The sequence below is a fragment of the Aulostomus chinensis genome, chromosome 21, assembly GCF_037954235.1.
Source record: "Aulostomus chinensis isolate RoL2024-O1b breed Wild chromosome 21, RoL_Achi_v1.0, whole genome shotgun sequence".
Classification (NCBI taxonomy): Eukaryota; Metazoa; Chordata; class Actinopteri; order Syngnathiformes; family Aulostomidae; genus Aulostomus; species Aulostomus chinensis.
The window spans coordinates 15671592-15684929 of NC_141340.1; the positions used below are offsets into that span (position 1 = coordinate 15671592).

Sequence of the window (13338 nt, forward strand, 5' to 3'; positions counted from 1 at the left end):
TTGTACAATTATGTATCCCCTTCATCTGCTACAGTTATATCAGCATATTCTTCCAATATCTGTATGTACGTTTTGTGGCTCAGTTAGGTTTGATATTTCTGACATCGTTCCCCCCTGAAGCTTTTCTTTACTTAGAGTTGTTTAACAAAAGGGGCGGCATGGCTCAGGGGTAGAGTGGCCATCTAGTGACCGGCGGGTTGCTGGTTAGATGTATCAAACACAAGTAGCCATCATACTCACATTTTGTATTTGTACTTCAAGCAAATGTCCAGCAGATGGGGCTGTTTGCATTCGCACCCTTTGCTTTGTCAGATCTATGAAGGTTCTCATGGGTTTAGGGGGCCCCCTAGTGGTTTTAATTGGTAATAAGCTGATTAATTCGCTTGTGGGTTGGGCCATCCTATGTGTCAATAGGGCGTTACAACTTGGTGTACGCTCACCGTTAACGACCCGCCAGCAAACTGTTCTCCGATAAAAGCGGCAACGCCTGCCACACGGTAAGTGTAAACTTTTGTTTTATCACATGTGATTGAATCAATTATGTGACCGTGCGATGTCATGGAAAACTTGCTGCTTGCCCGTTGACGAGCATCTAACATTCCTAGCCACGTTAGCGTGTTCTGTTGAAAGTTAGCTTGCCATTATGTAATTGATTCTTTATGTGTCATGTTTTCCATCGGGGACAGACGTGTGTTTACCAGGCCGTTCTGGGGCTACTCGTTATGCTATATGGCTAACGGTTAGCATCCGGAGAAACTCTCCATGACGTAAGTGCTAGCTTAATTACTGAAATTAACGTAATTTATCCCACAGTGGGTTAAATTAAAGTGGTTTCGCTTTGAATTAGTCTCGTATAAAATATGTGTCGCAAAGATCGTCAGGATTTTCATCTGTACTACTAGTACACGTTCCCAACAGTAAGTATTTGGTTATTCACGTAGTACTAGTGGTGAAAGTGTTACATTGGCGATGTAAAACCCCAACTTTGCGAGAGGAAGTGTCGACGAACCATTTCCACTATTTCGTTCAGTATTTGTTCCCTTTTCATATGAGTAACACGGTAGTGAAGGCACCTGTACTCGGGCGCAGAGCGAGCTCTGATGCGTGGTACCCCCCTCTGTTTGTCTTGCAGCCCCCCGTGAGAGCTGTCAATCATGGCTGCTCAGTGTGTCACCAAGGTGGAGCTGACTGTCTCCTGTGACAATCTCCTGGACAAAGACATCGGCTCCAAGTCGGACCCCCTATGTGTGCTGTTGATGAGCAGCTCCGATTCCAAGTGGTACGAGGTCAGTGTGACGACACGACCTGCATCCGTTCAGTGTCAGATTTGTCGGCGGTTTATGGTGAACAGTTGGACGATTCGCTCTTTTCTGGACTCCAGCAATTAGTTAGGAAGAGTAACTTATTCCCTAAAGTAGTCTGCCCTTCTCTATGCGGCACATTTTCCTAGGTGTGTCAGTTACGTCACTAGTTCCTCTGCTGTTGAACCTTTCAGAGCACTATTAATTGTTAACCCAGTGATGGAAAAACCTGAGTGTTGTAATTAAGGAGTTTGGACATTTCCTTTTTCATCATGGCGTGGGTGTTAGAACAGATCGTTTGAACCTTCTGTTCAATTTGATGGATTAGATGATGTGAAAGTATGCAAACTTTTTCAACAGGTGGCAAGAACTGAGAAAGTCCAGAACTGCCTCAACCCAAAGTTTGCAAAAAAGTTCGACATAGACTACTACTTTGAGATTGTGCAGAAACTGAAGTTTGGGATTTATGACATTGACAACAAGACCATTGATCTGACTGATGACGACTTTCTGGGTGAACTGGAGTGCACCTTGGGCCAGGTGAGGTTTTTCTCTTTTATTCTCGATGGACACCAATTCATTTTGATTTGACGTGTTGATATATGTATGTATAGTGTATTTTTTCTATTTCATCAAGTCCCTGGAGTCTATAGGGCAGCGCCTCCACAGAGTGTAGCTCAGGGCCAAATTTAGCCTGCCCTAGCATTCCCGTTGTATCAAACAAACATGAATAACGATAACATGCACAATAAAAAAAAAAAAAAAAGTAGAATAATTTTTAATAAGTATCCTAAATCGCCATCAATATTTTTTTTCTTTTTGGGAGGTAAAAATGCTCTCTAGTTATGTCGGATCCCTAATAATGAATTAGTTTGATCAGGTGGCAGAGTGACACTTGAATGACAGGGGCACCAGAGACGGTGTTACACCGCCAAAAGGAATTCCAACACACGTTACGTGTTCGCTTTCCTCCTGTAGCCCACAATTTTAGTTTGGTTGGTTTAGACACACAATGAAGTGTTCAGTCGTCATCAGACTGAGAGATGGAGCTGTGCGATAATTTGTACCAGCGGCGTAACTAGAAACCACCATTATACCATGTTGGAAGGCGGGCGCAGCGTCTGTGCTGAACAGTTGCTGAAGGGTGTGTAATCTGAGCCCGTAAACTCATTCTTGTTAGCAGTTGTAGATGCCGACGTGGGTTGTGGTGGCTGTCGTCTGCTCCACAGCACCTCTAACTTTGTCTTGCCGCTGCCACCGCTCCTACTTTATCGCTCCGATTGTAGGTCGTGTCCAGTAGGAAACTGACCCGACCCCTTGTCCTGAAGAACAAGTCACCGGCAGGAAAAGGAACCATCACAGTGAGTGAGAGAGGCAACTGTCACAATGATGCGTATGCAATTACTGTATTTTGGTTTCTAGTGCTTATTAACCTTGTGTCTCGCTGCACAGATCAGCGCTGAAGAAATAAAAGACAACAGGGTCGCTAATTTTGAGGTGGAAGCAAGAAAACTGGATAACAAGGTGGGCTGGATTCTGTTTGAATCACTTCTGCACTTGTAAACCGTCACATTTGAAAATCGAGTAAAGTGGCATTTCTTGAATCTCTCCCAGGATTTCTTCGGGAAGTCTGACCCTTATCTGGAATTCTATAAGCAGATGCCAACGGGATGGCAGCTGGCTCACAGGACAGAGGTAAACAAACGAACAACAAGCCGCTGCTCGAGAACGCATGGGTTCAGATACAAACATCAAAATACGTCGCTATGCTTACACGCTTCAAGGTTCCCCGCTTCAACTCTCCCGAATGCTCCTCCCTCACCAGCAGTATTTATGAAGGAGGTGTTTAATGAGCTGTTGTAGTACGTTGAACAGTCGTGATGAAAAGAGGAACCACTGATGGCCAAGCAGGTTTGCACCCCAGCCTTTGCTTAATAGGATATGTTGATAAAACTCACCGGGGCTGAAGTTGTGCCTGCGCATGAGCCAGCACCTCCCAGATTAGGACTAGGATTTATTTGACGATCCAGCACCTCCCAGATTAGGACTAGGATTTATTTGACGATCCAGCACCTCCCAGATTAGGACTAGGATTTATTTGACGATCCAGCACCTCCCAGATTAGGACTGGGACTTAATTTGATTGGATCCAGCACCTCCCAGATTAGGACTGGGACTATTTGACGATCCAGCACCTCCCAGATTAGGACTAGGATTTATTTGACGATCCAGCACCTCCCAGATTAGGACTAGGATTTATTTGACGATCCAGCACCTCCCAGATTAGGACTAGGACTTAATTTGATTGGATCCAGCACCTCCCAGATTAGGACTAGGACTTAATTTGATTGGATCCAGCACCTCCCAGATTAGGACTGGGACTATGTGACTGTATCCAGCACCAAATTGTGTTACCTGTTCTATTACTTTTGTTTTTTCCATTTCCTTTATGCAATTTAAATGGGCTTCAAAAGAAAGCGAGAGGGCGTGAGGGGTAGCAGCGTCACATGTCACAGTTTCTTGGATTCGATTCTTTCAGTTGTTCCACTGAAGTCCTCCTTTCATCGGCGTGTACTGGCAGCTACGCCCTGCTCATTTGAAAAGCTGTGTTTTTGTTGGCGAATGTTTGCACACTCGCTCCATCCCCAACCTGTTTTCCTCTGTTGCAAATGAAGAAAGATGAATCGATGAGGTTGAGAAGCAGCAGCCACCGTGCTTTTATGTAAGGAGATCATGAAAAAGGAGAGTTTGGAAGGAAACGCGATTGATTCAGTGTTGATGGAGGCGGATCAGCCTCTCACGCAGGATGTAACAGGTGAGATAAGTGCACAGACCGAACAGTGAATAAATCACAGCGTTGAACATTCTCGCGTCCCCCTGGAGCTCTCACGCAGCTCTTTGTACACGGAGCCAGTGAGGCTGATGAATTAACGGTACACGCCACTGGTTGGTTTCACTTTTTGTTTTTTTGTTTTTTAATTTCAAATTGAATTTATCCATCCATCCTAGTGATTCACTCCAGAAGGGAAATGCCAGAGAAATAAAAGAAACTGGGAGACTGGAAAGCATAAACGGCTGATCACACACCTGCAGGTTTTGAGTTAATACTCAAAAATGCTCTCTCACTTATTTTTTTGTTTGTCTAAACCTAATTTTTGTCCTGTCCGGTTTCATTTCGGTCGCAAGCGTCTGTTTGTTATCCTTACATTGATTTACCTAAATTTCAATAAGAAATTGTGAGTTTCTCTCCTGAACATAAAGGGAAGTACACATTGAATAATCCCAAGATTCAGCACAGCATTCCCGTCGACGCAACTCAGAGTAGCGCGTGTACTAAATTCGAGTTTGAAAGGAGAGATTGCGATACGCAAGAACTCTCTTTAGTGCGCTCCCATCTCTTAAAAATCACATAAGAACGTCAAACCTGAAGCAGGTGTGGTGATCGGCTGCGGCTTCCCTCTTTCCGGTGAGGGATATTTCATGACTTCACGGAGGAACTTGTTAAGGTTCGGCATTTCACGCTCAGCCGGGTTCACTGCAGTGATGACGTTCATGTTTCTGTCCTCAGGTGGTGAAGAATAACTTGAATCCCACATGGAAACCCTTCCGGATCCCCCTGCAGTCTCTCTGTGGAGGAGACTTGGAGAAACCTATAAAGGTAGATCTTTTCTGATTTTCCTTACATTACACCAAGACCCTGTATGGGAATTTAATGAAATGGCTACTCGGTCCCAATGGTGCATTGATCTTTTAGGTTTGATTTCAGTCGCACTTTGCATTTTTATGGTTGTGACATAATAATAATAATAATAATAATAATAATGATAATAATAATAATAATAATAACCACAACCCTTTCATAAAGATGACACATTATCTCCATTCTGGTGGATCTGTTTCTCAACTCTTGAGAGACATACCAACTGAAGTGATGACTGTTTTTATGACGAGCTTGATGATACATATTCTTTCAATCTCTGAAGCGAGCATGTCAGGAAGGAAGCTGTTTCTAACCGTACGTTACAAGTGAGTTACCCCGAGTGTCAGTGTTTGTTTCTGTCCGTCTTGCCATCACTGAATGGGTGACGTGTGTGAGTGGGGCAGTTTGGAAACACAACGCACCTCCTCGCCAGGGTCTGTGACTCCTCAAGTGTCTTTCATCTGACTCATAGTGCGCTTTTGTCCAAAACGATACAAATTCTTCCCTGTCGGGTTTCGCGATATCAGTATTGCAGAGTGCCATGTTGAAACTTCACTTCTGCGTGTTGTCTTTGTTTGCCTGTTTTCTACATTAAAAAAAAAAACAACTTAAGTTTTGTTTTCACAAGGACAAGGACTTTGGCTAAAAATGATATTAAATGCTTTTTTTGGGGGGGGGGGGTTTGGCTGAATTGGCTCTTTAAGGTGACTTTCATGTCTCTGTGTAAAAAAAAAAAAGCTCTCTTGCTTGTCAGCCTCATCACTTAGTCCTTGATTCCAGGTGGAGTGTTACGACTACGACAGCGATGGCTCGCATGATCTTATTGGAATCTTTGAGACCACGTTGACACGCCTCCAAGAAGCATCACGCACCTCTCCGGTAGGAGCGCTGTATGAAGGATGTAACAGCCAACATTTTTCGAATCTTAACAAATCCACTTTTGTATCGCCGCTTAATCTGGTGAGACCTCAGTCGTCGTCGATCAGGACCAATCATCTCTTTTTTTTTTGTTTTTGTTTGTCTCCTCAGGCAGAATTTGAATGTATCAACAGTAAAAAGAAACAGAAGAAGAAAGGCTACAAGAACTCTGGCATAGTCAGCGTGAAGCAATGTCAGGTAGGATGTGACGGCGTCTCCTGGGAATGACGATTGTCTGCGTGTGCAGCACAGATTGACCCGTCTTTCGGAACAGACGCGAGATTACGTGTCCTGCAATACCGTTGTGTAACTCTGATGCGTGATCTTGTAGGTGGTGAAGGAGTACAGTTTCCTGGATTACATTATGGGAGGCTGTCAAATCAACTTCACTGTGAGTCTTGGCTGTCAAATTCATGCCTATTTTTATGACTGTAAACACAATGGCTCAGTAGAGCTTTTAGGGACTTGGGTTCACTCTGGTCACTTTGTTGGTGGTCAGAGGTCGAAGTCACTGTGACCGCACAAAACCCATTTTTGGCAAAAAAAAAAAAAAAAAGTCAGAATTTTTATGCTTATGTCTAAAATTTCACACAAATGTCTAAAAGAAGGAAATGCTTTAGTAATGACATTATGAATCAAAAAGGACGGAGGTCGACTTCAGTGTGACATCATATTTGTTGACTGGTGTGGGCGAAACTGCCTCCACATCAACGCCAGCAAGACAAAGGAAATGGTGATCGACTTCCGGAGGACCCCCCCCCCCCCCCCATCCCCACAGACCACACGGGTGAACATCCAGGGTACAGACATTGAAATCGTGGAGACCTGTAAGTACCTGGGTGTTGACCTCAACAAAACAAAATGGACTGGTCCACAAATCCAGATGTCCTGTACGGGAGGAGCCAGAGTCGCCTTCACCTGAGGAGACTACGGTCTTTGGAGTGTGCAGGACTCTGCTGAGGATCTTTTATGGCACTGCCATGGCATCTGCAGTGTTCGATGCAGTGGTGTGTTGGGGATGCAGGACTGAGAGGGACAGGAAAAGGTTGAATAAGCTGGACAAGCTCACCCCCTGGACAAGCTCACCCCCTCAGCAGCTCCTTCAGGAGCAGACCGCTGCACCCTCAGTGCAAGAAGGAGCGCTTCCACAGATCCTTTCTCCCATCAGTAATAACAGAATTTCCCCAGAACAGGATGAATAAAGTTTATCTTAGCTAATTTTTGCAGAACAATATATTATTCAATGCCCTCAGTCACACTTTGAGGAAATCACGACAAATTCCTTAAAAGTCTTGATAAAATACGTAAATTTCATGTATACAGTATTTTTTTAGGAGTCTAGACAAACGGATGCAAACTGCAACCAGCCTGGGCAAGGGCATAGACTTGTTTCTGTGTGGACTTTGTTTCCTCGGGTCATGTATTTCACTGCATATCTGCTGGTTCCCTGAATGTCCGTGCAGGTGGCCATCGACTTTACAGGCTCCAACGGGGATCCCAGGTCTCCTCAGTCGCTGCATTACATCAGTCCTCAAGGTGTCAACGAGTACCTGTCTGCCATCTGGTCAGTGGGCAACGTCATCCAGGACTATGACAGGTACATGTCCAATTTTCCTCACTGCATAACTCACCAAGCGGCGCGGTTATCATTTTAATTTGCGCCTTTTTGTTCTTTTATTTTTGCTACAAATTATTGATGAAATGGGAGTTACCCTGCGCTGTCTGCCAGCTCGTTCGCTCACCGGCTAAATACACACGTCCCGTGGTTGCAGAGTCTGCTTAGTCCTCCCTCTGAAAAGACACGCAGAAGCAGTGCGCACGCTTGGTCTTGTCGTTTGAGGCTTCAGTTCTCATGTGGCAAACATCTGTCGAACCATTTCCTCTGTTGTACATTTATGAGTGTTGTTTGTCTCTCCTGTGTAGTGACAAGATGTTCCCTGCTTTTGGCTTTGGAGCCCAGATCCCCCCCACATGGCAGGTAAAGCTTCCGGAGAAATACGAGCAAAGGAGACATTTTCCGTTTGTTTGAAGTGTGAACCGAACGGGCGTCTCATTCGTTGTTTGATGGAACTTCGATCGTCTCCACAGGTTTCGCACGAGTTTCCTCTCAATTTCAACCCGTCAAATCCATTCTGTGCGGGTATGTTTACAGCCGCGGAGGTGTTTGTCGCTGTGCACACGTGGTCTGACAAACTGACCTTAGTTCGCTGTGTGCTGACGCCCGGAAATCTTTGTGTGCTCCCAGGTATTGAAGGTGTAGTGGAGGCCTACAGAGTTTGCCTGCCGCAGGTCAAACTGTATGGTCCCACCAACTTCTCTCCCATCATCAACCATGTAGCATGCTTTGCTAAGCAAGCCCTCCAGCAGACCACCGCTTCAGTGAGTACATCCATCTCTACAGCCCTCCAGCAGATTCCTTGCTGGGTTCAGGCAAGGTGACAGGGAGTGGTTTGAGCTTGAGTTGGCTGCGCTGTAACTCCTCCTCATTAGTGTTAAATATTCAGGGTACCGCAGTGACTTGGCTCCTTGCTTTCAACTGCTGGGGATGAACACCAGTTGATAGCAGTCAGCTTTTAAAAAAGATTTAAAAGAATTAGGGCTTCACCATTTGGAAAAAGTGCCTAATTCTGACCATGTTGACTGATATTGTGGTGATCATTTGCAATATCGAGGAAAGCAATCAGATGAACATGGTGTGATTTTTCTGTGGATCTCTCTATCAAACGGGTTTTCTTACGTCTGTGATGATGTGTAGGCAGCACATCTCTGCAGCACCATAATGTTTTAGTAGAAGCGGTATTTTGAAACAACTAGCTTTGAACAAATATGCTATTATATTGCTTAATTACATAATGACATATTGCGATTTGCGCTTCATCTTGATTAACTGCACAGCACTAGTGGACACATCCGGGTTTGATTCTTCTTGTTTTGTGTAAATACAGATGCTTTTGTGTGTGTGTGTGTGTGTGTGTGTGTGTGTGTGTGTGTGTGTGTGTGTGTGTGTGTGTATCTTCTCGAAGCAATACTTTGTTCTGCTCATCATCACCGACGGAGTGATAACAGACATGGACGACACGCGCAGCGCCATCGTCAACGCCTCTCGCCTGCCCATGTCAATCATTATTATTGGAGTCGGGGAGGCAGACTTCACCGCCATGGAGTTCCTAGATGGAGACGACGGGTGTCTTCGCTCCCAGACTGGCGAGGCTGCCATGCGAGACATCGTTCAGTTTGTGCCCTTCAGGCAGTTCCAAAATGTAAGTCAGTGAAATCTGGAGACATCCTGTATGAAGTGTTCAAGAATGTTGGCATGTGTGTTTGCGTGAGTGGAATTAGGTTTGTTTTCAGCTTACTTTTCTCAACAAGTCATCTCTTTGCTAAGAGTCACATGCATTTCACACAGGGACGGCCATTTTAACCTTAGACGCTAACTATTAACCGACAGTAATTACTGGTTATCAACTGGTTAAAAGGTACTATAAATAGCTGCAGCTGGCCCACGGAACATGCGTTTAGCGCTGCACCTGCAACCGGCATCAAAGTCACAATCTCGCATGTGGGAAAATATGTGTGATCTGTGCATCTTTTGAATAAACAGATTAACAAAACGAAAACACTGAACCCTCAAGTGCAGAGAGCAGTTTAAGTCGAGGAAAAAAAATCCTTCGCTCTCCAAACAGCCGCCAGGTTGCAGCCACTCCTACCTGAGTCCCTGTGCCGTCAACATGCTGTCCTTTAGTTCTCTGGGAAATCTGTTAGTTCACAGCAGAAAAAGCACCCACTCCATGACGATGCACTGATTCCCAGCTATGCAGCGCCTTGCTAGCCTGTCTGATTAGCTCTCCAAGTCTGAAGAGGGGAACTTGTCTCTCATGCAGGCGTCCAGCTGCCTCGGGGTTGCGGGTTTTCTGTAGTTCTTCTCCTTGGAGCAAGATCCTGGCTTTGTTCTAACCACTTTGTATAACTCCAGTCCTGCAGCCCCCACTGTCTGTTTACCTTTTACTTTTACAAAGTAGCCTTGGATCTTAAAATGGTTCAATATAAATCCAAGTTATTATTATGATTATTCAGTGTGTTGCTCTGACTCAGCGAGAGATGGCTGTGCACCTGATGTGACGTAGGTTGAATTAGTTGATTGACACGTGTCTTATAAACACGATACGCAGACTTTTAACCCTTGAACGACGCGCACGAAGCACTTACAATTCTAGACATCCCAATTTTCAAACTTATCTCAAACCATACCATTGCATTATCTTTCTAACGTGTCAGGTTAATGCCAGTGCACACTCGACCCAGGGATCCCAGCCCCTCAACCTCGACCTCACGTAGCACGTCTTTGTGCCTTCTGTATTTATCTCCCTGCAGGCACCCAGCCAGGCTCTTGCGCAAAGCGTATTGGCCGAGTTACCTCAACAAGTGGCCTCCTTCTTCAATACATTCAAACTGAAGCCTCCCCACGAACCCAATCCTTCATAGGGGTACCCCAAATATTTCAGTCATTAATCCATTCATCCCAAACTTTGCTATGCCTTTATGTATTACTGCATCACTGAATTATTGCATGAATCATCACATATCCTGTTTTGTTTTTTTTTGTTTTTTAACCCTACCGTCATACTTACACATTTTAGTTTAATCCGACCCTCGTGACCCCTTATCTACATATTTTGTACATCATCAGTTGTGGTCTGCATCTAAATGGTGTGCTGGTCCAGCTCAGATAACTCTAGGCAATATTTTTCCAGTGATAAACATCTGGTCTGGGATCACGACTGCATATTTCTGTTGGTCACGTGATGGGGACTGACCTGCGCATCACTACTGTTTCACCAGTTTAGTGTTGTTGTTTTTTTTTAAGGCCTCAGGTTGAGATCAAACCATTTTACTTCACCATCAAACACTCACCCTCAACATGCTATGTGTGTCCTTCATCTTGAGATTTGCTGTTGTGCTTCCTTAGAATTTTCTTTTCAATATGTGTGTGAGACACCGCGCAGGCCCTCACTTCCTTTCGCGGGTTAGTCGGGTGTTAACCTGCAGTAGTAAAGTGCATGTGCCAGCATGTGTGCTAGTTGGATTCATCATTAGAAGAAGGAATGCACCAGTCTAACAGTGGTGAATACAGATATGTTTCAGATACTGACTTGTTCGGCTGGATCAGGGGACGGATCTGTACATTCCTGTGTTACTGTGTCCGTGGGTGTCATGTCAGCAGTGGACCGGTACACTCGTAGGCTACACTTGGCAGAGTTTCATTTAAGCTTTTTCATTGAAAACTGATATGAAAGCCCAGTTATTGTCGGGACCGCAAAAGTCCGACCGGTGCATTCTCACTCATCAGAACAGTGGAGTGAATAATGCTGTGATTAAAGAACCTGTCATGAGTCCGACAGACTTTTCATCTAAATCTAAAAGATCTAAAGAGAAAGTTATAAAGGTAGTAGCGACTGAGGCCCGTTATTATTTGGCGCCTTCCGACCAGAGGTGCAATGCGCTAAGAGGCAGTGGAGGAACCACCTTCATCTTTATGTACACACAAGAGGAACTCAGAACCATCATAGTCCTTTAACGTAGGTTCTGAGTTACCTTTAGCCCCTGTCTCAGGTTAGATTGCGTATGTTTGAGTAATCGAACACCAGCTTCAGCACTAGATAGTATAAATTTCCTGTTACTGTGAAACGCAACAGTGTCATCACAGCTCTGACCCCAGCTTCCTACACCACGGTGCTGTGTCACATTCAGGAAGGACACTGGCTGAGGTCACGTCAGTCCCGGAGAGGACCTCAAAGCTCTTTCAACCATTAGTCAGAAAAGGGAAATTCCTACATTTTGATTTGAAACCCAAAGGCGTATTTTTGTTGACTAAAAAAAAAAAAAAAACAAAAAACCCTAAGTCAAATTCAAAGAAATGGTCCCATTTTTAGTTTTTGAAAGTTCCGTATTTGTGGACTCAAAGGATGACACTTGGGTCAGTTCTGGTTCAGTTGTGTGGATTTGATGCATGTAACACTCACCTGAGCCGAGGCGAAACAGTTGTCAGCAATTTGTTGGAGACCTCTGCTGAATACGTGAATGCACGCTGTACATGTTTTTCACGCTGCACATTTTGTGGCGTTCTGCCACGTCGTGATGTACCGTCATCACCTCAATGAAGCGAATGGCGAACAGACAAATGAGGTGGAATTTTCCTTTCTGTCTCTTCTCTGTAAATTATTCTCTAGTCCAGCTCAATCAGTTGTGATAAAGAAATTGTAATCATCTTTAACTTTCTTTCACACCTCAGGCTCCTAAAGAGGCACTGGCAAAGAGTGTGTTGGCGGAAGTTCCGGGTCAGATGGTTCATTTTTTTAATATCATGAAGCTGACTCCGCCCAACCCCAGTCCCGTAGCGAACCCTGCTGGGACCGTGTGATGGAGCAAACTCATCTCTACCTCCACTTCCCCTCCGCACCTCAACCACATCTCAAAAGTGACAAAGCAGGCTCTTTTTTTTTTTTTTTTTTTTTAAGAATCAATATCATTACTGATGTAGTTTTTAGTTGCTAACATCCATCTAGGCTCCTGTAAAACTTACTGTGCAAAAGTACTTCCAAATAGAAACAGGAAAAAAAGCAAAGTGATGAGGTGTGGTGATGGACTGCACATCAGTTCCCCATATATGATGCACAAGGAGCATAAGTATTAGCATATAGCCCAGTAGGTCTCTATTGGCTTTTGGAACATGGAGTATGTGGGCACCACTTTTGCACTCTTATATAACCTCAAGCACTAGAAGTATTAAGTCTTCAATTAACTGAAATTCCAACCTGTTGTCCTTCTATTTGTATTCCAGTCAGCATCAATCTCCTATCTTTTTTTTAAAATATATATATATATACACACACATTTGCTCTCATTTGTTGTGTAGTGCCAATCTCATGTTTACTCTGGTCGACCATCATTGTGGTAAGTTTGCCTTGCACATAGCTCTGTTGTGCTTCTTTGAATATTTTTGCATATCGAAACATAAATCTGATGTATCCAGTATTTGTTGCTTTGTAATAAAAAAATTGAACATGTGCCCAAGTGTTACCTTACAGACATTGTATCGGTCCTGCAAATAAAGCACTTAATATGTTCAACTCTTTCTCTGAAATTTTGTGTTTAGATGCTCACTTCTTCGTCATAGAAAGGATATAAAGTGGATGGGTGGTGTTCAGCAGTTAGCTAAATATTCTGGGAAAGCTCCCTTGAACAAGCTGTAAAGACCACGGCACTAGAGAAAGGCAAGGCAAAGCGCTTTGTCACCGAGGGGCGAAATAACTTCGTAAGTACCAAGGCATCAGCACGAACCAGAAATACTCCGTCAGAGGTCTGGACCTCCACGATATGTGCTTGTTAGGCATCTTGACCACCAAAGTATTCTTTGGACAC

At 44.3% G+C, this 13338-nt stretch overlaps 1 protein-coding gene across 3 annotated transcripts; it reads left to right on the plus strand.

The window, feature by feature from the left end:
- Nucleotides 1-368: 368 nt before the first annotated feature.
- cpne3 (copine III) lies at nt 369-13039 on the plus strand. Of its 3 annotated transcripts, none has more exons than XM_086190803.1 (17): nt 369-497; nt 1133-1286; nt 1662-1841; nt 2588-2662; nt 2754-2825; nt 2916-2996; nt 4870-4959; nt 5782-5880; nt 6031-6117; nt 6251-6310; nt 7383-7516; nt 7843-7897; nt 8008-8059; nt 8165-8298; nt 8943-9179; nt 10291-10403; nt 12209-13039. In XM_086190803.1, the coding sequence occupies exons 2-16, from the start codon at nt 1155-1157 to the stop codon at nt 10399-10401; spliced, it is 1599 nt and encodes a 532-aa protein (XP_086046929.1). In that variant the 5' UTR covers nt 369-497; nt 1133-1154; the 3' UTR covers nt 10402-10403; nt 12209-13039. The 3 variants fall into 3 exon arrangements, with proteins under 3 accessions (XP_086046929.1, XP_086046927.1, XP_086046928.1); XM_086190802.1 differs by lacking the exon at nt 10291-10403 and adding an exon at nt 687-767 and having other exon boundaries at nt 431-497; XM_086190801.1 differs by lacking the exon at nt 10291-10403.
- Nucleotides 13040-13338: the final 299 nt, after the last annotated feature.